Here is a 25,293-nt window from a genome sequence, read left to right as displayed (position 1 = left end):
ACAACAACCTAAGTCCTGTCTACCTCCCTGCATATCCCTCAGTGATTTGAACCTTCTAGCTGCAGCTGTATAAATTGCCAGCTCTGGACTGGAAGGATTTAGGATGTAGCAGTGTAGTTGCTTCCTGGAGTGCTCCAAAAAGTACATTTGCCAAGACTGGACGTGGGAGCAGCAGCTTTTTAATGATACTGTCAGCATGCTTTCTGGGATAGGAGGAGTGTTCTGAGACTTTAGTTTAAAAATCACTTAGGACATTTCCTTTAAAGTAGTTTTTGTCACCTGAAAGTTCTGCCATCACCTGTCACTGTGCTGCTGCTGCCCGTGTCACACTTCCAAAAGGTCACATTGCACTGTGCGAGTCTGCCAAAGGTGCCAGCACAGCTGGTTCCCGCTGTCTTGGAAGAGCCTCCCATGGAGGGTGCAGTTGCTGATGTTTACAATGCTCAGCAGCATGTCCACTATGCTGCATGGAAGCTTAAAAAGAGGGGGCAGGGAAGGGAGGGTGTCAGTTCTAGGTCAGCTGCCTTTAAAATTTATGCCTGCCTACTGCAATGCAAGCAAAATAGGAGCAGAAGGAATGCATTATTTTGCTGCCTAGGATATCGGCTCAGGACCCAGAGGGTGGTGGGTAGCCTGAGCAAGTGCAAGGCAGTGGGAAACAATGGTAAAGCAAATTAGCTCACGTCAGCATCAGAGAGTGGTGTGGGAGCAGTGCAACTACTGTAAATTGCTGCGTTAGAGGGTGTACAAAATAGTATGTTGCAACTCTTGACGGGTGTTATCAGTGTTACTACTTACTAATATTCTGAACCCAGCAAGGTTGGAGCTGGTTCAATAAAAATTCCATAAAATGGCATTGATTTTGCAATGTTGTTTTGCCATGGCAACTACAGTGACAAGAGCTGAGTGTATGCTATACACAGGATTTAACTGTGGAAAAACACCTCTTCCTTTAATAATTATGAATATTTTTCACTTTACTTTCTCACCTCTTCTTTCTTAAGGTGAATATTGTGTTCTTAAGGTAATTATTTACTCTTCTTGTTCCATCTCCTCTTCCTATAAAACTCCTTTCTGATGTATTTTCATTTACAAAGACAGCCCCATCTACCTGTCTTTGTCTACTGCAAGTGAAAATTATGGTGTAAGTTTTTTTTTCCCTAGTGCTGAATACCAGCTGGTACATTGCCATTGATTACTTGGTTATGATATGTCTTTGTAAATAAAGAGGCTTGTCTGCTTTTTTTTCCATTGGCATTGGCTAGGTTAGCAAGGTACTACCTATGTAACGAGTCCTGTTCCCTTTTATTGTAAGGAGTCTTCTCTGGAAGCTGAAGTCTAGCTCTGCTTTTCTGTTTCTGTTTAGCTTCCAAGGAGTGACCCCCACTGTGACTATTTAATGACAATTTATGTTGTTGTTCTACCAAGAGGTGGGTAAACACAAACCAAGCCCTTGGTAGCAAACTGCTTCTATTGAGATTAATTTGATGTATGAGAGCCTTACATTCAGTTAACTCTTAACTGTGAATTAGGGTAGGTGATATGGTGGAGCCAACTCAATGACTCAGCTTGCTGCTAAGAGAAGGGGACAGTTTCAGACATTAGACGCCTTTAATCCTTTTCATTCAAAGTATTTATTTATTGGCATTTGCATTCCCTCTCTCTTTTTAGAACTTATATATAAACTGAGTATTAAAAATGTGCTTCCTAGGCAGCTTCAAAAACCCAGTCTGTGTTATCTTTTGCTGTGCAGGTAAATAGCAGTCCTTCCCCTCTAGTTCAGTACAGATCTCCAGATTCTGTTTTGCCTGGTTACTAATGGTGTGCATACACTTTAGAAACACCACAGCTGTAAATAATTCTTACATATCCTTATCAGAACCGTCTCTACTATAGCTGTTTGTGAAGGAAAAACAAACAGAATGGGTAAGAGCTCTGTATTGTTAGGAAGATGTTGGCTTGTAGATTAACAGGGAGCAGGGGAGCACAGGATGTATGAGTTAGCATGATTGTGCAGCATGGCTGAAAATACTAGATTGTGTTACTGCTTTCTAGCCTTTAGTTCATGTTTTGTGAAAGTCTGTTTAAAATGACCTAAAGCTTAGTTGATCTGGTCTTTCAAGTAAATCTGAAGTGCTGCTTTCCTAGTTGCACAATAAGGTAAGGAGGAAACAGGAAAGTCTAAATCCTTTGGGAAAGGAGGATATTAACCTGGGTCGGATATAGCCCAGTTACTAAATCAATGATTACCAAAGGCCTTTGAGAAGGGTAATGATATACCATTATCTAATGGAATTGAGGTTGCATTAACAACCTTATTTTGACTTGTAAGTGAAAGTTGTCATGCTGTGTGTGCCTCAGGAGTCACTGTGTATGTGGGTCTAGGTGACATTGTGAGCTGGTGTCACTGAGCTAGAATCAAACTCAAAGGAGCCAAGTGTAAGTTGTGCACTGGGGCACCAAGGAGAAGAGCTGTTCTAAGCTGTATGAGGAGCCACTCACTGCAGCAGTGTAGGTAGGTGAGACTAGTTGGCTGAAGGATGGCTGATATTTAAATGCTCAATAAAGAGCTTTTGCTAAAGGCAGGGGAGCACTGAAACAAGCTGAATCTTAGGAACTTTACCCCTGCTATTGTTTTCTCTGAAACATTGGAAGCATGGGGAAAGAAAATTGGTGAAGATACAGTGATGTCTGTGGTGCTCATGTCCTAAGTGAAACTGAGAACTTTTTCAGGGATGTGCCTAGAGTCTCCTACTTGATTTAACCTGATAAGTAGATTCAGACTTGTAAAGAAAATTCCTTCCAGGCTATGGTTGCAATAACTATTTAGACTTGATAAGTCTTTCTATGTGATGTAGAAGATTAGTCCCTAGGATAATTTCATATGCATCCCTGCAACCTCAGGTGACATATTTAAGATATTTAAGATACTGATGATGACAGGTCTTTTCCTGCCTTACTGTAGCACAATGTAATTTTTGTGGCTTCACATCTCATCTTGTAGAATGTCCCTGGTGAAGAGTGTGATAACTTTTTGAGGTGGAGCATGTGAAATGATTGACTAGTTATCTAGTACAGGATTGTCTATGAGTAGGCGGGAGTGGCTGATGATGTGGCTTCCCTACATGACTTCATTATCAGCTTAAAGGGATCTATGACAGGGCTATTATTCCCAGTTTTCTCCCTTTCTGTGACATTTCATTTTGTGAGTTTTAATGTTTCCTTTGCACAAGCTAGTTCAGCCTTTCAGGTATGAGTTGACTGAGAAATAATAATTTTTTTTTCTTTCTCAAAGCCTAAGCTTTAATTTGGATTGGGGAACTGCTGTGGCTTATCCTGCAGCTGCCTGGTGGAGACCCACTGTCACTGATGCTATGGGACTGGACTGCACAGGGGCCCTTCCTCATTCAGATACTGGTGATTGGTTCAGTGTATGTGATCCAGGAGAGTGCCCATGTAATTCTGGCTGGGAGCTGGGTACAAAGCAGGGCTATACTCCTGAAATTGTTCCCATAAGAAGGGAATTTTCTGTGCCTGTTGTTACTGTTCAACTTTGCTGTGAAGTCTTCAGTATCTATTCTTTTAACAATTTATAGAGAGGTGTGAAAGCAAATACAAACTGGTCTTTATTTTACACAGCAGCAGATTGCGAAATCATTGGAAAGACAAAAACCAATGTGAAGTGTGGTTGAAATGAAACCCGTTTTCACTAGTTGTGCTACTTAGAGTACTTTAGTTGAATAACAGATTTGATGCTAGTTTAAAAAGCAAAGGATTTGATGCTAGTTTAAAAAGCAAATAAAGAGGTGCTATGTAAAAAATTCAGTAATGATGACTACGCAAGATAAGCATTAGATATCTTATTGAATAGTTCCAGTGAGGAATTTTAGAAGACGTCTAATAAAGTTTCTAAGCCTCAGTAACCTGTTTTTAGGATATCCACTGTCATCTAGCAAGGGCAATGTTTATAAGCAATATTTTCAAAGAGGAAAAAGTCATCTAATTTTAAGCAGGATTTAGCAAACTTGCATATGAGATGAGTCTCTCACAAACTGGGCTGGATGGTTGAGAGAAGGCAACATAAAAATGGAAAAGGTCACAGAAACTTCTCTCAGCAAAATCCGTAAGAACAGGTGACACCCAGCTAAAGTTTAAAACTTTGTTGCAGAACATAGGTGAGTAATCCGTGTAATATAATAGGCAGTTTGTAGTTACTTGCCATGTGACATAGGGAGTAATGTAGTTAAAATACTGCAATTATGTAACACACAGCCTTGGGAAATAGGAAGGGCAGAGCTGGTATTTCCCAGGTAAATCTTAAGATACCATCTGCGAAATGTCCTAATTTAATTACCTTCTAAACTTCAAAAGCAGAATTAACAACAGTATACAAAGTGATTCTGAAACATGAAAGTTTCATAATTGTACCTGCCATTTCTTAAGGTATAGTTTTGAAATCAGACCTGCATGTGTCAATGTTGCTCTAGGCTCTCCCCCTCTTCCAGTAGGGTCTGCAGGGTAGACAATCCCCCACTCATCACTGTCTTACTGGGCTAGCTGTGATACTCCAGAAGCTTTGTTTTTGAGGCCCATCCTGGGTGGAAAATAGAGCACTGAATTCTGCCCTGGGTTGTCATAATCTTCAGACATTTTCTAAAGGATCACTGTAAAAGTATCTTGTCTGTCTTTTTCATAATAAGCTTTTTTCTCTAATGTATATTTTAATGTTGAGTGTTTTAAGTTCATGCTGAATTAAAAATTGTTTTTGGAGTGACAGAGCTTATATTAGATTGCTTAATTCCTTTTTTGTTGTTGTTTTTTGTGTATTTTTTTTGGTGGAGTTCTTTTATATGCTTATTTTATTTAGTAGCCATTAACATAAAACAATTTTTGTAAAATTACAATTTAAAAGCAAATCTTGATATCTGTTTTATTATTTAAAAACTATGTAGGGGAAATAAGTAAGCATAAAGAATGGCAAATATCTTTCTTGTAGGTTAACCAAAGGAATATGAGAAACTTCTTGTTCTCACTTAAAAATTAGAAATATTTGAGGCATGCCAGTGATTCCCATTATAAAAATCACTAATAGTTTTGTGAGCTAAGTGAACTTGAGCATTTCCAATAGCTTGTTTCCTCACCGTTTCTCATCATCACACATTCTCATGTGGTTTGCTGTAGTATTTGTGGCATTTTTGTTGCTGTAAACAATCTTATCTGCCCTTGTCTCTCCAGTAAAGATAATGGTCCAACTTGGAAGTGGTTCTGCCAAGTTGTATCCCTTAGCTCACTAACTGCAGTTAGTGGGCTTTTCCAGCTGTCTGCTGAGCTGCCGGCAACCAGAGCACAGCAGATTACTTTGCTCTTTAACACAAACACTTTCCTCCTTTGCCTCACTTATACCTCCTTTTCTTACAGTGGTGGAGGCACATTTGTTTAAATATATCTTCAGAAATTATGCTGCTACACTGACTTGAACTTAGGTACACAGTGTTATTTCCATTGAAAAAAAGAAAAGTAGTTCTTATTTCTTTTGAAGAGCTGAATATCTTGGATACGTTTTTTAGGTGATTTTGAAAGTTGTTTTCCAATTGCATGTGTTTGAGAGGACTGTCTCTGTTATTTAGAACTTTTCAAGCTGGTCAGAATACTTACATGACTGCATTTTTGAGTTTATGTAAACTGTTGGCAATATATTGTTTAAAATGACCCAATTTTGAAAATGAGTCTGTTTGTGTTACCTAATTGTGAGAGTTTGATACACACTGGACAATCTATTGTGCATTTTAATGGCATTTTTAAATTTTGATATGAGCAGAAAGGGGAAGATTGGAAATAAAAGTGCTGATGTACTGATTCTGTAAGTACATTAGCAGGTAGGTAAACCAAATGTATGTTTTCCTGACTGAACTAAGGCTACACAAATGCTTAACGGGCAGATGAGTTTATAGTATGAAGAACTAAAACTGTGTATTTAACAAATGGCCTTCTCTGGCCCCAACTCTTTGTCCCCTTAGGTGAACTCTTTCCAGTCTCTTAGAAGATAATTTCTGTAGCCTACCGCCAAACATTTTGGAAGACTGCATTACAGTCAAAGCATTATCAGTTTACTTCTTAACAACACAGTTGTACTGTAAAAAACCAGTCTTTCAGAAATGGTTTGTTTTTTTTGATGAAGGACAAGCTAGTTGTTTATCTTGTGTATAGGTATGTGATTTCCTTTTTTTTTTATACTTCCATTAAAAAAAGCAGGCCTTGATCATATTATTTTCTAGTGTGTATGAATATGTGTGAAGTAAGTGTAACAAGGTAAGACAAAATATTTTTCATGCTGCCATTAACTCTCCTTTTGTAGGTGGTTAACAAATAATTACCCTGAGAACCTAATATTAATGTAAACTGTTGTTCACAGCAGTGGATTTATGAAGGAAAATGCGGTAGCTAGGTATGAAAATAGGTAGAATTGTAAAATACATTGAAAGTGAAATAGTAATATCATACATAAAAGTTGGTTTTAAATAAATCTTTTAACTGTAGGAAAGTTCTGAACAGCACTGTCCTTCTTGCAGACATTATTTCTTAAAGCAATTTGAAGTAACTTATTGCATTTCGTTTACCTTTAGATTCAGATCATTCACTATTGAGTGGTGAGGCTGGGGCTGCTTTCTGTGTAAATCCTTCTCTCAAGTTACTGAACTCCAGAGTTACTGAACTCAAGAAACTTTCAGAAAAAGTTCAGTAACTGTGGTGAAGTTGCTTATTGCTTAACTATGAAAAGAAAAGAAATCTTGAAGGCTGAGAACCTCTGATGTCTAAACTTTGGAGGACTGTTTTAAAGGAAGAAGAGCTGTGAGTGCTGGGGTGAGGAGAGTTGGGACAAATCCCTCACCATCAGTATGGCAAGGGCCAGGTTCACTATTTTCATCATCTGCCTTTCTACTATAACTACAAGAAATCTATTGGAAATAGCTGGATTTCAGATAAAAGTCTTGCATTTGGCCTCAATGCCTAGCAAGCATAAGAGTTGCTATTTAAATGCTGACACCACATTTTCTGATTTCTGATGCAAAAATTAAAGTGGAGGAGTCAAGTGGGTAAATGTAAAGAATTGTGTATTTGTGAATTTGCAGTTATTGAAAGACAACTGTAAGAGGGTGTCATAATCAACAACTCAAACCCTTTGTAGTAGGTTGACCCTGTCTGGGTGCCAGATGCCCACCAAAGCTTCTCTTTCACTGGACAGAGGAGAAAAAATACAACAAAGGATTCATGGGTTAAGATAAGGATTAGAAAAGATCACTCACCAAATACCATCACAGGCAGAATAGACTCAAATTAAAGGTAATAATTGAATTTATTAGTAACTAAATCAGAGCATAATAATGAGAAGTAAAATGAGATCTGAAAACAACTTCCCCCCACCATTCCCTCCTTCCCAGCTCTGCCTCCTCCCCCTAGATTGGTGCAGGGAGATGGGGAATGGGGGTTGTAGTCAGTTCATCACATATCCCTGCCGCTGCTCAGGGAAAGGAGTCCCTGCTCCAGCATGGAGTCTCCCCCCATGGGAGAATTTCTCCAGAACTTTTCCATGAACTTCTCCAGTGTGAGTCCATCCCATGGGCAACAGTTCTCCATGAACTGCTGCAACGTCACTCACTCTTTCATGGGGTGCAGTCCTTCAGCCACAGCCTGCTCCAGTGTGGCCTTCTCTCTCCATGGGTTCACAGCCTCCTCTCAGGCATCCCCCTGCTCCAGTGTGGGTCTCCTCCAGGGGTTGCTGGTGGATCTCTGCATCCCCATGGCCCTCCATGTGCTGCAGGGCCACAGCTGCCTCACCATGTCTGCACCATGGGCTGCAGGAGAACCTCAGCTCTGGCCTCTGGAGGACCTCCTGCCCTTCCTTCTGTGCTGACTTGGGTGTCTGCAAGGGCTGTTCCTCTCACATGTTCTTACTCTGTCTTTCTCTGGTGGCAATTACAACTGCACAACCATTGGGTGTTTTTTTTTCTTCTTCTTACATCTGTTATCACAGAGGCATTACCACCATTTCTAATTGGCCCAGCCTTAGCCAGTGGCACATACATCTTTGAAGCCACCAGAGACTGGCTCTGCTGGACACTGAGGAAGCTTCTCACAGGCTCTCACAGAAGCCACCCTGTAGCCCACCCCCCACCAAAGCTTGGCTATGCGAACCAAATACACCGATACTATGTGGCAGTTGATTTAGTGCCAGAATCGACATTGGATTTTCTGGATTTTTAAGAGCATGTCTTGAAGCAGATTTCTTGTTCAACTTCAGTCTTAGTCAGCATGTTGAGCTAGCCAGTCTGAGTTGCAGTAGTGCAAGGGTGGGAAAACTGAGTGGCAGTGAAATCAGTAAGCCAGTTTTCTTACCAAAGAACCAGTTAAATATATTATGATTATTTGTACCCAGTGAATGTATTTGTCAAAAAATTGAGCCATGCTCTGTGCAAGGTTTCTGTGGGCTTTGGTTGAATTCTGTTATAACCACAGCATGAAGTACTTTCAGTTCGCCATGCTTTTTCTCTTGACAGACTGTTCTCATGTGTCTGAAACAGAAAGAATACTGGATTAAAAGGATAATTTACTGTAATCGGTCCAACAATTTAATACAATGGTTGTTTATAAAGCAAACATTTTTAATGGTTCCTCCCCAGCACCAGTTATGGCTGAATTGCTTGGCTGTCACAGTTGAGCACTCTGAAGTACCTGGTGTTCAGGACAGGATTGGATTTACGTGTGTTTAATATCATCCATAGTTGGCTTATGGAGAAAGGTGACAACAGTATTTATAATTTGCCTCTAACCATAAAATCCTTTCTTTCATGTGATTGCTAGTGTCAAATGCAAGAGTGCTCCTCATGTTTCCATTCGTAAAGAAAGAGGATGTCCCCTACTTCTTGTTTTGTCAGCACCTTTCGATGCATAGAGTGCAGAAGCAAATACTGTAATATGAATACAGGATGCATGAAAATGATCAGCGTGAAGGCAGTGACATTGAATTGGGAAATGCTGATTGTTGGAGGATGATATTTCTAGAAAATGTGAACTTAAAAGAGACTTGCAGAGGGAATATTTTCTAAATATGAAATTGGTAGTGGTTTCACATATTCAAGAGACAGGACAGAAGTGCAACCGGGAAAACAAGTGGGCAGCAAAATGAGACTGGAGATGAAGTAGATCAGTTGAACTCTAATGGAGGCAGGCTTGTCTATGTTGCATCTTGCAGTGAAGTGTGAGTGTCATTTCACATTCCTGTGAAATGACAGTGAACAGGATGTACTTGTAGAAGTGGAAATAGGGGTGAAATTGATTTTCTGGACTGTTAAGGTGAAGATAAATGAGAAGATGATAGTGGGGAGATCTGAGGAGAGCGATGCATGAGGGAAGAACTGGCTCTGTGAACCTGCAGCTGGCTTGGCTGGAGGAGATGCAGAATGGCTGCCAGAGGAAGGGAGCTGATTATCAAGGTGTGTTGCAGCCTGAAATAATGAAAAACTACTACTAATAAAGATGAATAGTGTGAAGATTGTGCAGGGGTATTGAGAGAATTCATGTGGTAAAGTGAGACACTGAGTCGGTATGAGAAAAACACCATCAAATGTGCTGGGATTTTTAAAAGGTATTTTCTAGGGGAAATGAGGCAAGGGAAGGGCTGATGAGTGTTTGATTGTGGAGCAAAAATCAGTATTCATATACGAATACTTCTCTGAAAAGTTTTACATAAGTAGGAGGTACTGCATGCAAAGTGGATGTGCTGGATAATTTTTGTGGGTTAATGGTGCTGCCATTGGTACTATGACATTGCATGATTCTGGTGTGGAAACAGTTGATTCATCAGAGTGGGATTTGCATACTAATTATAACATGGATAATTACTGTATTTAAAAGGAGTATGCTGACATATTGGTACCTTTTCTCCTTCCCACATACCTTAGAAATACATATTATTTAGAATTTTTTTTTCAATAATAAATGTTGCAAAGCTGAACTTCCTCATATATCAGTGGCTTGGACTTAAAGTAGAGATGGTGATAAAAAATAATTTAAGCATCTGTTGTTTATTCATATTTACCTCTTAACTGTAATGGTTAACCACAGCACAGTTTCTTAAGATAACACTTTATGGCACGCAAGCACCTGGTTTGTATGTAGAGATTGCAAAATCATATTGTTGTGCATAGCACCTCTGCTATAAATTAGACCCAAGGATAGTTGGATGTGGCCAGCTAATGCTTCCTGATCTGTATTTGACATATGGTGCTCTGTTAGCCTTTTCTGTTTTTTTATCACTCTGTTTCCTGAAAATCTTACCCAAAAAGCTTTATTAATCTTTCTTTATTGACAAAAATCCATAATTCTGTTTCACCTTGTTTTCTGCAGGCAGCATCATAAAAATCAAATGAGAATGGCCTTTAGCAATCTGACATCAAAGGCTATACTACTGTATGATGAATGGATTAAAGATGCCGGTGAGTCATTTAAATCTAAAACTTACTAACTCCCAATAATTTTGGATAGCAATATGTAGCTATGCTAGGTGTGCTGTTTATCAACTTAGAAGCAGCTTTGTCATCCTGTGAATATTTGTAAGATTTGCCAGGTAACCTATTAACATGACAGTTTAGGTTCTGCATTTTAAATTAGGAAGTAAACAAAACTCAGTTTATGGAATTAAAGTCAGAGTAAGTAAAGTGCAGACAGTGATTCTCCTGTAAGTGTCTCTGGTTGCCTGAATATATAGTTTGAGTTTTCCTATGGTGCTGAATGTATAGTTTTAACTGTCTTTCATTACCAAATAATTGCATTTTATCTGTTAATTAATGCACATTGCGTTACTGCATTTTGCTTTTGCAAAATGAAAAAAAAAACCCAAGCCCTGATAAATTTCAGTATTTTGAAATTAATCCTCAGAGTAATTAACTCTGTAACAGTGGTAATTTGAAAAGGGATGTTTGTCTCTTGTTGCAGTTAGTAAGGGATATTAATCCCACTTTGATTTTATGTTGCAACTCTTATTCTTTTTGCTTACCAAAAGCTGATAGAGAAGACCTCAATTTTTGGGTTAAGACCCATCAGTCTCTGTGTTTCTCACTGTGGTACACAGATAGTGACAGCGATTAGCTAATTCCTGGAAAAAAATGAGAAGTAGTTAAGGTTTGATAGATAAGACTAGTGATTTATATTTTCTTGTTCCGTAAAAGCAGAACCCGCAAGTGAGCAGGGAGTTTAATTAGTATGACACACAGGGTGAAGTGGATTCAGATGGAGCAAGCACTTCTGCTGCAGTGTCCATGACTCCAGACCCTGAGTTGTCTCCATGCCCAACAGTGCTTGTATTTGGCATTTTGTATCATAGTGTTAGTGGTAGAACATGTTTTTCTCAGGATAAGGCTGGGAAGAACAGTGGAAAAGGTTTGGTAGGAGCAGGGCAAGGGTAGATATAACAAAAAGTCAGTTGTGAAGAGATGGTGGTTCTCCTGCAACACACTTGAGCAGATTCCTCATGCTGTGGGTCACAGTACTCCTTGTTCTGTGGGCAGCAGCACTGGCACATCACAAGCTGTGAGCAGCATTGTAAAGTGCTCTCCTCCTCAATCTGTTTTACACTTCCAGTGGCTGTTAACCACATCAGAAGGTCTCATGGGTGAAAGGTTGCTTGAATGCTGTGGGTTGAAAATTCGCTGACTTAAAATATTTGGGTATGAATTAAACACTTGACAAAAGTAACAGTAGTATAATTTTACCCTTAAAATACAGCAGGAAACCATGAAAGCAGCAGTTTACTGAGTCAGTAGTTAAGTTTGGGATCATTCTGAACCAAATCTTCCAAAAGTCAGTGTAAAAAAAAAAATTAAAGAAAATAAAAGCTACATGAGGTTTGTGTCAGTTCACCTGCTTATGGAGAAATATGTCAGTCTTTGGTGATCTGGGACTCTGTAATGAACCACAAAAGGGTGCAGTGAAATCATGGTGATGCTCAGATGAAATACCTGCCAGCCTCATCTGCAGGGAGAGGGAGTGGGGTGGGCTTATGAGGAGGTGCCTCTGCAATACAGCTGTCTGGCATAACTGTGAAATAACTTGCAACATTTGCTTGTTGTATTATAACTTTCTTGTCATATGAAAGTGTATGCTTTGTTGTGCTGTAAAGACAGAAAATCATGTCACTCGCGAGTCTGTGTCTCCATTATATGTGAAGAAAGAAACGCTGAATTCTACATGGGTTAAATCATGTGATCCAGTCCGTATAGACTTGAGGTGAATGGACTCTCAAACATGATCAGTGACAGAAAAACCTAGACTATCAGGAATTAAATACTTTTCTGTAGCTGTTTTAGTAAGTACTATAGACATCTGATTTTTTTTTCCCTCTACCCTCTCTAGATCCAAGATTGGAAGGCTGGCCACTCATGTCTTCACCTTTTCCAACAACTTTTATCATTGGAACCTACGTTTATTTTGTCACTTCCTTGGGACCCAAACTCATGGAAAATAAAAAACCTTTTGAACTCAGGCAGATCATGACGTTTTATAATTTTAGTGTGGTAGCCCTCTCTTTATATATGACTTATGAAGTAAGTACTATGTTTGTAATGTATTCATATATTTCATGTCTTTAACAACTAACTTTGAACTTTTGAACTAACTTAATATAACTCCTAAGCTGCAATTCTCAAAAAAATATTATTGTCATGGCAGTAACTATCATCCTTCAAGGTGTATGCAAAACTTGTAATTCTTGGACAAAGAGAATAAGTCATATCCAGAAAGAGAGAACATGAAACATTTTGTGTTATTATATATAATTTAAAAAGTTTAAAGTTTTCATAATTTAAATTCTTTGTACTGCAGCAGGTAAAGCAGACAGTATGCTTTTCTTAGTATTTTGTAATTGTTTCTGTCCTACTACGTGATAATGTGACAGCCTGCCCTTAAGGGGAAGGAGCAACAACTGATGTTTCAAACACTGTAGAGCATGTCTACTATGAAATAATCTTCAGTTAGATCTGCCTTTTAAACAACAGAAATCAATGACAGAAGTTAACAAAATCTAATTCAAGGCATTTTTGTCCTTTAAATGAACAAACAAAACTCCGCTAAACAAAAAACCTCCAACCTCTGCCCCCTGCTTTCCCCCCTAAGCCCAAATTATTAGTATCTTCCACATTGATTTTCCCCACAGCCCCAAAATAGCAAATTCTCCTTTTTTTTTCAAAAGCAATGTTGAGATTTTGCTGCTGTTGGGCTTTACTTGTTTGTTGGGATTTGGTGGGGTTTTTTGAAGTGTAGCTATTTATTGATGGTATTGTGTGAATGACAGCCTTACACATTTGCTTGGTGATGTATCACTGTGCTAGTACTTACCCTGTGTGTGACTCCCAGGCTATGTGACTATTTCAGGTTTGGCAAACTAGTAATAAAAAGCTGACATATTACTGTGCCAAATTGGCAGGATATGTACCTATTAGCTTAATTTGCATGAATTTTATCATGAGTTACTGTGAACTACCTGACATTTCTTCTAAGCTCTCTAAAGGCGCTGCAGCAGCAGTTACTTTGTGTCATGACTGTTGTGTGGAAAGTGGTGGGCAAGATGAACACTTTTGCTATTTAGACTTTTTTTTAAAAATTGCTGAATTTCCCTTTGGAATTTGGTTCCAAGTTTGGTTTTGATTATAAACCTCATAAACAAAACAAAAAAAGCCCACAAAGAAACAACAAAAGAAAAAATTAAACTTCTGTTAGTGTCTGACACTGGCACAGTATTCAATTAGTCTGCTGTCAAAACTTCCATGTTACAATTTCATGAAAGAGTGCATGGACAGAGTGTAGCCAATTGAATTTCTGCTATTGTCTGGTGGTCAGCAAGAAGCTGATTCTTTCCCTTTTTGAAACCAAGTCACTTGGTGGGTATTTTAGTGCTGGTATTCTAAAGAAACCTTTTTTTAAGCAATCAGTTCTTTCAGAAAGTTAAAAGGACTAAAGCCTGCTTCAGTTAGGAGAGGTGAAGCTCTTACCATGCATGGTGATAATAAGAAGCATCATGAGGATATAAAATACAGATGTCATAGTGGCTGGCAGTAGAATAAGCCAACTAGAATAATAATATTGTTGCTCTTGTACAAACTTTAATATATTCCAAGAGAAAAGGTTATGTAATATTTGGTACATATAATCCTTTGGTCATGTGCTCTCAGTTGTAGCTTCTCATCACTCATGAGTGGAAAACTAATTGAACCATGAAGTTTAACTAAGCAGAATTTTAGAGACTATATGGTAGAAAAATACATCATGCATATTGATTTGTTCCTTGTCTTTAATGATAATTAGCAATGGCTTTCTGTTGTGCTGGTTTTGTTACAGTATTAAGATGCTGTGTTCTATTCTTTTTTGTATTAAGATAGTTAGCTGTGATAGCAATTTTCAAAATAATTATATTTGGTTTTGAGGTCTTACTTATGCAGTAAGTTGTTTTTTAACACTGGTTTTGAGATGCATCTTTTTCTTCTCTTCAGTTACTAAAGCTGAAATAATGGGTGTAGGAAGAAAATTCTTGTCTATGGGTGTGGTCCTGGAATTAGAAATTCATTAATCTGCAACAGCAAAGGATTTTTGTGGTAGCTATCCCAAACACAGGTAGATGATTGACAAAGTTGCTGATTTAAGGTGTTTTTAATACTGTTTTTCCCCTCCTGCTTAGTGATTGCAAAAGTAATCCAAAATTAATGAACTTTTCAAAAGATGTAAAGTTAATCTTTGCCCTTTTTTTCCTCCAGTTTCTTATGTCAGGCTGGGCCACAGGATACTCATTCCGGTGTGATATCGTTGACTACTCGAGGTCACCGACAGCTCTAAGAGTAAGTTGCCAAAGACAAAGGTGAATTGTTATCATAGAACGATAGAATGGTTTGGGTTGGAAGTGACCTTGGAGATCATCTAGTTCCAATGCCCCTGATATAAGCAAGGACAACTTCCACTAGACCAGATTGTTTAAAGTAATGTGTTACACAATTACTTCATTTTTAAAAATGCTTTTTGAACAGCCTGCTTTTTGAATGCACTGTTGTAGAGTGCAATGCAGTAAATGGAGATACCTTCTTGCATAATGTAGAGCACATGAGTTGGAGGGATGGGTTTGTTGGTTGGTTGGGAGAAAGAAAGAGGTAAGGAATTAATTGGCTTGTTTTTGTTGGTTTTAAAAGTCCTTTAAGTTTAAAAATTGCTTTGTGTTTTTAAAGAAAAACCAATCAAACTACACATTTAAATATTTCTGTCAACTTTGGAACATAACTTGGCCCCGTTCTTTCCTTTATATAGATACTCATTTGTCCTGCTATTACTTTTGTGGTTTGACAATTTGATTTTTATTCTTGCAGATGGTGCGAACTTGTTGGCTTTACTTCTTTTCCAAGTTCATTGAATTATTAGACACTGTAAGTATTTGTAGCCTAATAAAAGAAGTGGCTGTTTCCTTTTCACAGCAGAACTGGTGCTTTTCAGGGCTGAGAATATAAGTTGTTTTTTATTTAGTCTTCCAATCTTCAATTATTAGAATACTATAATGATGTTTACCTGTATTATCTCTTTGTATCTCATTGTCTTTTTACACTGTTCTTCCTTCATTATCAGGAAAAATGTTAATGAGGGAACAACACACCTTTAAATTTTCAGGAAGTCTGGATATCTTGTCTGTTTAACAGCTGAGTACACTAATCTGTTATGCTTTGGCAATGCTTGTCTCAACACTGCAGATAAAAACCAGTTGATCCTGCTGAATATTTTTTTCACATCATCTTCAGATTTTATCTTCCCCATTCATATCATCAGCAGCTCAGAATGCAGGACAAAACTGCCATACCTACTTGCTCTAAATTCCTGAGATTATCTTGAGTGTTGTGACTGTAGGGATGTTTGATGCCAGGCTGGCACTCTAACCTGTTTAAAGCAAAGTCTGAGCAGCAATGCATTGAAGCAGAATGCAGACCTCACTCACCACCAGCAGCCATTTTCCCAAGACTGACTGAGGTATTTTCAAACCAGCTTCTGAGTGTTGGAATTAGCTGCAGGTTTTGCCTTATTGTTTGGGGCACAGTAGTGATGGTTCAGGAGCTGACTCATGAGCAGTGAGGATGTTCTACATCGTCTGAGCAAAACTGGCTGACTTTTCATCTGCAAATGTTCATGATTCAACACTGGGAGATCTTGCTGTCTAAAGCAAATGGAATGGTAATGGAAGTGTCAGGAGTGATAAAACTGGAAAATCCTGACAAATGTATTCCTCTATTCGCCTTTATTCCCCACAGGTTATAGTGCTCCTTTTTAATTAGTCCCGAGCCTTTTTCTTTTCTTATAGTGCTCCTTTTTAATTAGTCCCGAGATTTTTCTTTTTTAATTTGTTTTGTTCGAATACAGACAGCTAGGTACCTGTTTCTCATCAACTTTTTTGTTTTATTGCAAAAGTAATTTCTTAGCTGTATTTAAATCAGCTGGTTCCAAATGTTTTCTCTGGCACACCAGACTTCTTCTGTGTTTGTTTGCTTGCCATCTGATCCTATCCTTTCCATGACCTGACTTCTTACAGGTTTTTTTGCTGTGTTCCCTTAACATTTCCCTTGATGCCTGTACTTTAAAACGAGGCCTGTCAATGTAATTTAAGAATTCCTACATATATTCTGTACAATTTTAATGTTTTCCAATGGTAGCTAAGTTAGAGTTCATAATAGAGTGCTATTTCTCTAACATAGTATTTTCTACTGTTAGTCCTTCAGCTAATGTTCTCAAATGGCCTTTCATTAATAGTTCAGGGGACTTAAAATCTGATGCTTGTAGAGACTTCTCAATCTAAGCAAGTCCATCTTGCACATGTAGGTAATGGCTCAACCTTTGACATTTGGTTTCAAACCTTGCCTTGGCTTTTGAGATCTCACAAGTGGATTTTACTTATTGGTTTTAAATTTTTTTAAAAACTTGTTTGCATAGCCAGTCACACAGTTTTCCTTCTTCTCCCAACACTGTAGCTGTGAAGAACTTTTAAATGTAGTGAGCAACCAGCACTGATGTGTACATTTTTCTTTAAATATATTGGACTTGATTATCTTCTGTAACGTTCTGTTCATTAAAAAACTGTTTCAGATATTTTTTGTGCTGCGTAAGAAAAACAACCAAGTTACATTCCTGCATGTCTTTCATCATTCCATCATGCCATGGACCTGGTGGTTTGGAGTCAAATTTGCTGCAGGTATGGAGAGAGAGTGGAGTTTAGGTTGAACATATCTTCTGGTAGTGAAAACTACCTATGGTAGAGAGAAAAAAAAAGAATTAAACACCTTGGAAACATCAGTGTTTTTAAATTTAGACTTCTGCAATATTTTTTGGAACAACTGAGATCACCATAATTATTTAAATGGGTGGGGATTACTCATTTTTCCTATTTGATAGCATTTTGTTCAGTGTTGATTTCTTATGGGAAGAAGAGGTGCAGAGAAGAGAGTTGAGTACAAGCAAAAACATTATTAGATGAAAAAGACAAGTCATTGAAAAATCATAAATGCTAGGGGAGATACATTAATCAAATAACTGTTGAAATTGCTTCAGAACCATTTTGCCCCCTACGATGTTAGAATTATGTTGGAGAGGAGGACTATGTTCATTTTTTTTCCTATTTGAGAGATTATTCAGTCTTTGTTGCAGTTTCTTTTACTGGCTTCAGGTAGCATATGTGGGATTTATTTACACCTGATACTTTAGCTTTCACAAAACTACAGAAATATTTTGCTGGACCTTCTTTATTAAAGAAACATATTTGAATTGTTTTGAATTTAAATTCTTTGGCGACTATCAGCTTACCTTCACTTGTTGCTTTCCTGCTCGGTATGTCTGCAAGCATTTTCCTATGCCACATTATCAGTGTGAACCACTAATAAATACAACTTGCCATGAAAATAGTCTGAAAAGCACAGAGTGGAGAAATGCACAGGCATTTATTAATCCATTTTTGGGACAGCTTAGGCTTTTTTAGGAGTGTCTACAGAGAAACAGTGGGGTTTCATACATGTTTACCTAAAAATATGTTTTGTATTTTTTCTTTTTTTGTCCCAGAAAATTGGTGATTAATTGGTGAAGCAGTTATTCCATTGTTTTTCTGTCTGATCTGTTAGTGTCTATTTTATGTCTGTTTTTTTCTGGAGTGGTCCAGAAAGCACTCCAGAAAATTGGTACATCTTTTGAACCTTTCCAGTGTACAGCTTTTCCTTGTTGAATATACCTCTGTTGTATCTGTTGAGTTTCTGTTATTAGGAAAGTGGTGGATTGATTATGTATTTCTCAAAACTTGCTAAGTGAGTGGTATTAAGTTAATAATAAAACCGTGAATAGTTGTCTCAGCATATACCCCAGTGTATTTATAGGTCTCCAAAGAGAAACCTGCAGCAAATAACAGTCCTTCCTCTTCAACCTTGAAAATTTTCCACTTATAGGTGATTGACTTTCTCCTTTATATCTGGATGTTGGATCAGAATACCAGCTACGGGCTTCTGATTTTGCCTCAGATTCCTCAAATTTCCCATGTGATAATTTAACAAATACTTTCAGCAAAGTGTGTAAGAAGTATTTTGTCCTCTGCTAGTAATAGTGCCTCATATTTATGCAGAGCTGTGTGTATTCCAAGAACTCTATTGCTTATATTTACATTTATCTTTCCAAATACTGTTGTTTGATAAGTTTAATTTTTTCCAAGAATTTCAGTCCTGCTGATGTTTACCTTGTATTCACTTTCATCAGTGCTTGTCCTTCTAAACAGCAGCATCTGTAAAACTTTCAATCTGTTTGTAAAAAACCCAACAGATGGAGATGCTGTTTTTTCTCTGATCTGATATAAACAGAGAATTATAAAACGATGCTTAGTGTTGCTTTTCAGAGCATATTTTTGTACTGTTGTGTAGGTTCCTTTTTTCTCTGCTTTAGCTATTTATTTTTTCTTCTGCATATTCACTGCACAAGCCAAAAAAAGTATGCATATTTGAACTGTAAGAACATTCAAATTATTTTTAAAAATACAAATAGCTAAGTTTCAAAGAAACTTTGCAATCACAGCTGGAGGAGTTATGCCTTCTCAAGCTGGAAGATTAGTGTGAGCTATTAAAAACACAAAATGTTTTATTTTTAATTTGAATTATTCTAAATGGGAAAATGACACTCTTTTTCTCACTAAATGTCTCCTTTTATGCCAACTTATTTTCTTTTTGATTATCATTGTTTTCATGTCCATGTTTCTTTTGAAAATACTTTGCTGTCTCCTGCTTCTTGGATCACTTTTACTTCTAATTTCTTGCATTCATTAAAATAAAGCTACTTTGAGCAGGATTATGTAGCTCCATGGTTAATCCAATGAAAAAGAAAGTGTTTCCTTACCTGTTCTTTGAAATACTCACGTGTTAACAATTTGTCATAAATTTACCCCATAATGGGCCCTACTTATGTTTCCCTTTCATTATAAGTAAGTTTTGAGATTGACAGTGGATCTGTGAGACACTTGTCCATGATTATGAAAACATACTGTCTGAAACTGTATTTCATTCCCTGTGAATCTGCAAATCTGGACTGAGAAGAGACTTATTACTTACCCTCTACAACTTTTTGAAGTTCATCATGATGTCTAGAAAGGAGGCAAAAACCAGGAGGAATGCTTTCTGCCAACTTTTCTGTGTCTCTATCAATAAATGTTTTAATAAAAATAAAAAAAAAGAACCCAAAGAACCAAAAATTCCACTAAAATGTTTTTACGGGTAATTAGATCAGCTGGGTTTTACTGCTGTTTTGGGATTGCTTAGATAAGCCTTTTCTGAGACAAAAAACTGATGTGATCCATCAGAACTGGTATCAACCCAATTCAAGTAAAATACTTTGAGGGTTAGTCAAAGTCTAGGTTTTGTGTTACATGTTTTTCATATCCTGGCTCAATTCATTCTGCTAGGACCTCTGTGGCTTTTTAAATATCTCCTGTAATACTACTACTGTGTTTTGTTTTTCTACAGGTGGTTTAGGAACATTTCATGCTTTGCTGAACTGTATTGTGCATGTTGTCATGTACACTTACTATGGAATCTGTTCTTTGGGACCAGCTTATCATAAATATTTGTGGTGGAAAAAGTACATGACAACTATACAACTTGTGAGTAACCGTCTTTGATATAAGCACCTCTCAAAAACCTGATTGCAGCTAACACGGATTAAAAGCAATAAATTTGTCCTTTCAGTTATGCCCATGTGTGGAGCTTACAGTTGGTATAAGATTTATTAATGTTTCAATTGAGGATAACAAAAGGTTTGAGCTCTTCACAGTAATATATCTGCTGACTTCAGCATTCACTGTAATCACAGATTTAGATAAATAAGCTTTTCAGTTATATATCTTGGTAAATATACTTACAAGACTCATTGCCTGTATAAAAATTATTAAAATATAAATTTACACCAAGAAAATACAATTAATGTACAGAATACACATATAACTGGTAACTACATGTAACATGTAGTAAGGAAAGGGAAAAAGTATTCCTTTAGAACTTGATGTTCTTTCATAGAAAATACATGTGTTTAGAAAATTTACTTCTCTTTAATGCCCTCTCCAGAGCATTAAAACCCACTTTTGCAGTGTGGGTATATTAAGTGTATATTAAGTGTTTTATCCGCTTTATGTAACTTTCAGAAGGTTGCTCTTCTGAGTGCTTTTGCATGCCCACCTCATTTAATAGGTAGATTTTCAGTATTCAGTTTCTGCCTAAACAATTGGCTTAGAATGAGCAAAGATGCTGATGGAGGAGGTAAAGGAGTGCCCTGTCTGCTTGCACCAGGGCTGGTTTTGGTAGAATTGTTCAGTGCAACTCCAAACAATGTAGCCTGAATATTTATAACTTGGTCTTTTTGATCTAGAGGCACTACCAGTTTACTATTAACTTGGGAGTTCATGTGGAGTGTATTTCTGTCACATACTAGTGTACAGGGAAGGTGGGAATTACTGTTCCCTAACCCTGTAATGGTTACATTTTCTTTTCCTGGCTAATTTTTCTAAAGGAGCCTTCCATTTGTCACTGTACAAACACTGTCTGCCTCCTTTTTATCTGAACTGGCCAGGGTAGAATCCTATTCTCCTATTATGAGTTTCTCAGTTTATCCAAGAACTTCTCTTCCTTTATTACATAAACCTGGCTTTCAGTAGGAGTAATATTTTGGGGAGGTGGGCTATAAAGGTGCATCTCTGTCATATTAAGAACTTGTATTGTTGCTCCTTGCTTTCCACCCACTCCACCCCTACTATCTGTTTTTCAGCAAACAAGCTATGCTTAAATTTTTTAAACTTCTGTAGTAAGGTAGTAATTTATTTAGAAAGTACTTATTTTCTTCACCTTTTTCCTCCAGGTCCAATTTATTATGATTACAGTCCATATAGGACAAATCTACATCATGGATGATTGTCCCTACCAGTATCCAATTTTCATGTTTATTATCTGGCTTTATGGCTCCATGTTTTTAGTCTTGTTTCTCCACTTCTGGTACCACGCTTACACGAAGGGACAAAGACTGCCAAAAATGGCAAGAAATGGCATCAGCAAAGATCAGTGAAACAAATTTGTGTCTCTAAAACCAAAGAAATGTATCTGTCAAAGGGGAAACTTGCACTACTTGACAATCAAGACATTTAGGTGCGCACACTACATGGTGTATATTTTGTATGTTTTCTTCCAAAACAGAATTTGTATTTTTACCGTAAGTTATTTGGGATTCAGAACATGGGAGTGGGGAAGAACTGTGGATCTCTGATTAAAAAACAAAAAGAGGTCAAGAGGTCTCTATCTAGAAAATGCACAAAAATAAAGACAATTGGAAAAACTAAAATGTGTATGACAAGTACTGAGTACTTTGAACACACTTTGAGGGGGATAAAAAATACTTCACTTTAAATGTTGTAAGTTGCTGAGACTGTCAGCTGCATTTTATTATAAGAATGATTCTTCAGTAAGTACTGTTTATAGAATCTAAGGCATATTAATATAGTTAATACATAAACATTGTTACATCGGTTTATAAACTGTATTACTTTAAAGGAAGGATTGTATGTTAAGTTGTCAAGACAGCGTTTCATTTGAAGATCACAGATTTTTGGATATACTGTCTTTTACTAGGAGAACTGAATTCATTTCATGTTCTACTCAGTTGAACATTATCATAAATGTTGGAAAGCTACTGATATGGGGATTGTCTGAATTGTCTTGTAGCATACTGATCAAAACATCTTACTGATTTGTTCACTGTAGTAGCCAAATATACTTATTATTCAATGTGTCTATGGATATACTTTAAATTGGTAGCCTGTGCTGTTTGTGAAGTGGGGCTAGGAGGATTATGGAATCTTTTAATTCAATAGCCAAAATCTTAGTAGTCAAATAAAATGTAAAAAAAAAATTGATTTAATGATTTAAATCTGAAATGTTGCCTACCATGATTGTACTGTGCTCTACTTTCTTCCATTTCCATTATCTATTGAAATACATGTCTAGAAAGAGTTTGTGTCATCGTGTTTTTTTTTATTATTACAGCTTGTTGTTATCAGCTTAAGGTTAAAGTTACTCCAGTTACCTTGTCTGGAACCAGGCAAAACAATACGTGACGTTCTCTCTCAAAGTGTGGCAGGCAGTGGTGACTGGGTATGGCTCCACTCTGTGTAGAATTACCCTGTATGTTGTTTTCCAAGGTTAGGCAGATTGTTAGGGTCATATTTGTGTAGAAATCAAAGGAACTTGCTATTTGTAAGTTGTGCTTGTACTGCATGAGTTTATTAAGGAATTGGTGCATGCAGCAGACCTGGAAATGAGTAATTAAATGTGTTTAGATTAAAGTTACCGATAAAGGTACTGTTTTCTACAACACTAGAAAAAAGAAACTTGCAATATTTCCTTATTACTTGATCTGATCTATGGGATTTTCAAATACTCAAGACTTTGAGGCAGATTTTAATAGCCTCCCTGTTGCACAAGAGAGTAAGCTTTGTTACCTGAACACTTTCATTTTACTAACATTTAATTAACACTTTCATTTTACTAACATTTACTAACATTACATGGAGCATTGTAAATGCTAAAGGAATGTAAACTTTAGGTTGGACATGAGTTGCAAATGTTTTGTTTTGAGATTGCATCAAGTTTTTTAAAGCAAATAAAAAATAATTTATATTTTTTCTAATCACTGTTTAATCCCTGTAGCTGTCAGCTGTCATGGCAGCTTGAAAGTAGATATCAGAAGGTATTGGGATCACTTGAGATTTAAATTGTAACTCCTGAATTTCAGATGCTTGATCTTTGGAATCATCAGTGTTCAGTTCCCAGCAGTACATGTGCAGAGGTGCTCTATCACATGATCCTAAACAGCTGTGATGTTGATCAGGGACCATACCTCTTTTTGGTGGGAAATACAGTCCATCACTGATTCAAAGTCTCAAGTCCAGCCAGCTCTGGCCTACAATGTCCCTGGCCTACAATGTTAGGGGGGGCTTTCCTTAAGGACAGAGACCTATTGCTGTTTTATCATATAGCAGGAAAGGATTTGCCAGTTTTATGTGTGGTTTTTTTTTTTATTTAATGCATATAAATATATATATCTATATATAGATATAGATATATATATATAAAATATTATTTATTACATAAGTACTGATGAAGGAAGTGGGACAATTTGGTTCTTTTAGGCCTTCTTGAGCCTGCACATTCAAATGTGTTTGGGAAATGCAAGCCTTATGAGGGAAAGGCTGTAACAGCTAGTCTGTAGTGAAAACTGGATAATAGTAACCTCTGCTTCTTGTGCAAGGAAGCAGGCATTACTCTGTAGTCTTGCAGATGATTTCTGTGCTGGTACGGAAAGTCCTAGTTCTGGTCTCTGATTTTGCAATCGTACCTCCTTCCCTGCCCATAAATATAGATGGAGAAATGCATCCTGCAGCTGGGTGTGAAAGGACAGGTACTTGTTTGTTGGTTTGGGAGCTAGATCTGCAACTGATTTTTCAAACTCACTTGGGCTTAAGTAGGAGCTGAGACTAAGCACAGTCAAATCGAAGGAGTGCTGCATGTGGACAGGGACTGAACAGAAAGGAGACAGGAAAACTTCCTGCAGTTGTACACTAGCCAAAGGGTTCCAGAGTCAGTTGTTCGAGATTAAGAACTAATAAGCAGGGGCAGAAACTGGAGATGCTAATCATTCTGTGGGCTGTCAGCAAGTGCCGTGTCAGATTCCCACTGCATAATATCTTGCACAGTGGCTTAGTCTTCAGGGAGTTATAAAGCATTGGAAGAGAGAGAATGCAGTGTTTCACAGTGAGTTGTATGGATGCAGCCTAAGAGGATGCATATAGTGTAACTGTGCCAATGACATCAGCTCAAAACAAATCCTGTCCTCCTACACACAATGTGAGAATCACACAATCATTATCTGAACCTAAAAACTCTGCATCTCACATACTTAATGTATACTTTTGAGTGAGGCTAGAAAGAAGAGTCCAACAGTCAGCTAAGTCATCCATGCTACGGTGAATGTTTACTGATAGTGAGGGGAATGAGGCTAAAATTTTGTTTTCCTTAGACGTGGTGGGAAAGCAACACTGGTGTTACCAGCCGCTCCTCTCCTGTGAGAGTCCTAAAATTGACAGAGATAGCTCATCTGTAATAGATTTCACAAGAGTTTCAGTTACATCCCTGCCCATGCAGTATAGGTGATTTGGTATCAAAATCTCCTGCCTTTAAATGGAAGTTTCCTATTTACTTTCCAAATCACCCTTTCTTTAAAATACTCATAAAAACCTAATATGCAACAACTCAATGAACTCTGTGGCACCAGCATCAACCCATCTTATGTAGGAATAATATCAAATGTAATTGTCATCCCACACACTGCCTGAATCAAAACAAAATTCTTTAACAAAAAAACTGATTGGAAACAACTTAAAAACATTGAAAAATGACGATTTGGAGGTGGTTTTTTTTGTTTTGCTTTTTTAATTAATGCCAAGGCTGTGTTCTCTTTATTGGGGCAGCAATTCACCAGCCATTGTTTTCCTGACAAGGTTTAACTTCTTGCCACAAACAGAATCGCCACATGGGCCAGGTTGGAGGGGACTACAGCAGGGCACTTGATCCAGCCTACCTGCTCGAGCAGGGCCATCCCAGAGCACAGGGCACAAACCTGAGTGCAGATGGTTCTGGAATCTCTCCATGAGGGAGGCTC

The 25,293-nt window shown here is 37.5% G+C and overlaps 1 protein-coding gene across 3 annotated transcripts in view; it reads left to right on the top strand.

The window, feature by feature from the left end:
- ELOVL7 (ELOVL fatty acid elongase 7) overlaps nucleotides 1-22,585 on the top strand; it is a 31,546-nt gene extending 8,961 nt beyond the window's left edge. For 2 of the 3 annotated variants that reach the window (XM_068177407.1, XM_068177408.1), the window contains exons 2-8: nucleotides 10,405-10,493; nucleotides 12,409-12,599; nucleotides 14,802-14,882; nucleotides 15,402-15,458; nucleotides 17,158-17,263; nucleotides 20,058-20,194; nucleotides 21,442-22,585. In XM_068177407.1, the coding sequence (XP_068033508.1) occupies nucleotides 10,424-10,493; nucleotides 12,409-12,599; nucleotides 14,802-14,882; nucleotides 15,402-15,458; nucleotides 17,158-17,263; nucleotides 20,058-20,194; nucleotides 21,442-21,645 (846 nt within the window). In that variant the 5' untranslated portion in view covers nucleotides 10,405-10,423 and the 3' untranslated portion in view covers nucleotides 21,646-22,585. Of the gene's footprint in view, nucleotides 1-6,219; nucleotides 6,310-10,404; nucleotides 10,494-12,408; nucleotides 12,600-14,801; nucleotides 14,883-15,401; nucleotides 15,459-17,157; nucleotides 17,264-20,057; nucleotides 20,195-21,441 lie in introns of those variants that run through there. The other variant, XM_068177406.1, reaches the window with a different exon arrangement.
- Nucleotides 22,586-25,293: the final 2,708 nt, after the last annotated feature.

This window comes from Anomalospiza imberbis, chromosome Z, assembly GCF_031753505.1.
Source record: "Anomalospiza imberbis isolate Cuckoo-Finch-1a 21T00152 chromosome Z, ASM3175350v1, whole genome shotgun sequence".
Taxonomy (NCBI): Eukaryota; Metazoa; Chordata; class Aves; order Passeriformes; family Viduidae; genus Anomalospiza; species Anomalospiza imberbis.
This window is presented reverse-complemented; position numbering and strand designations above follow the sequence as displayed.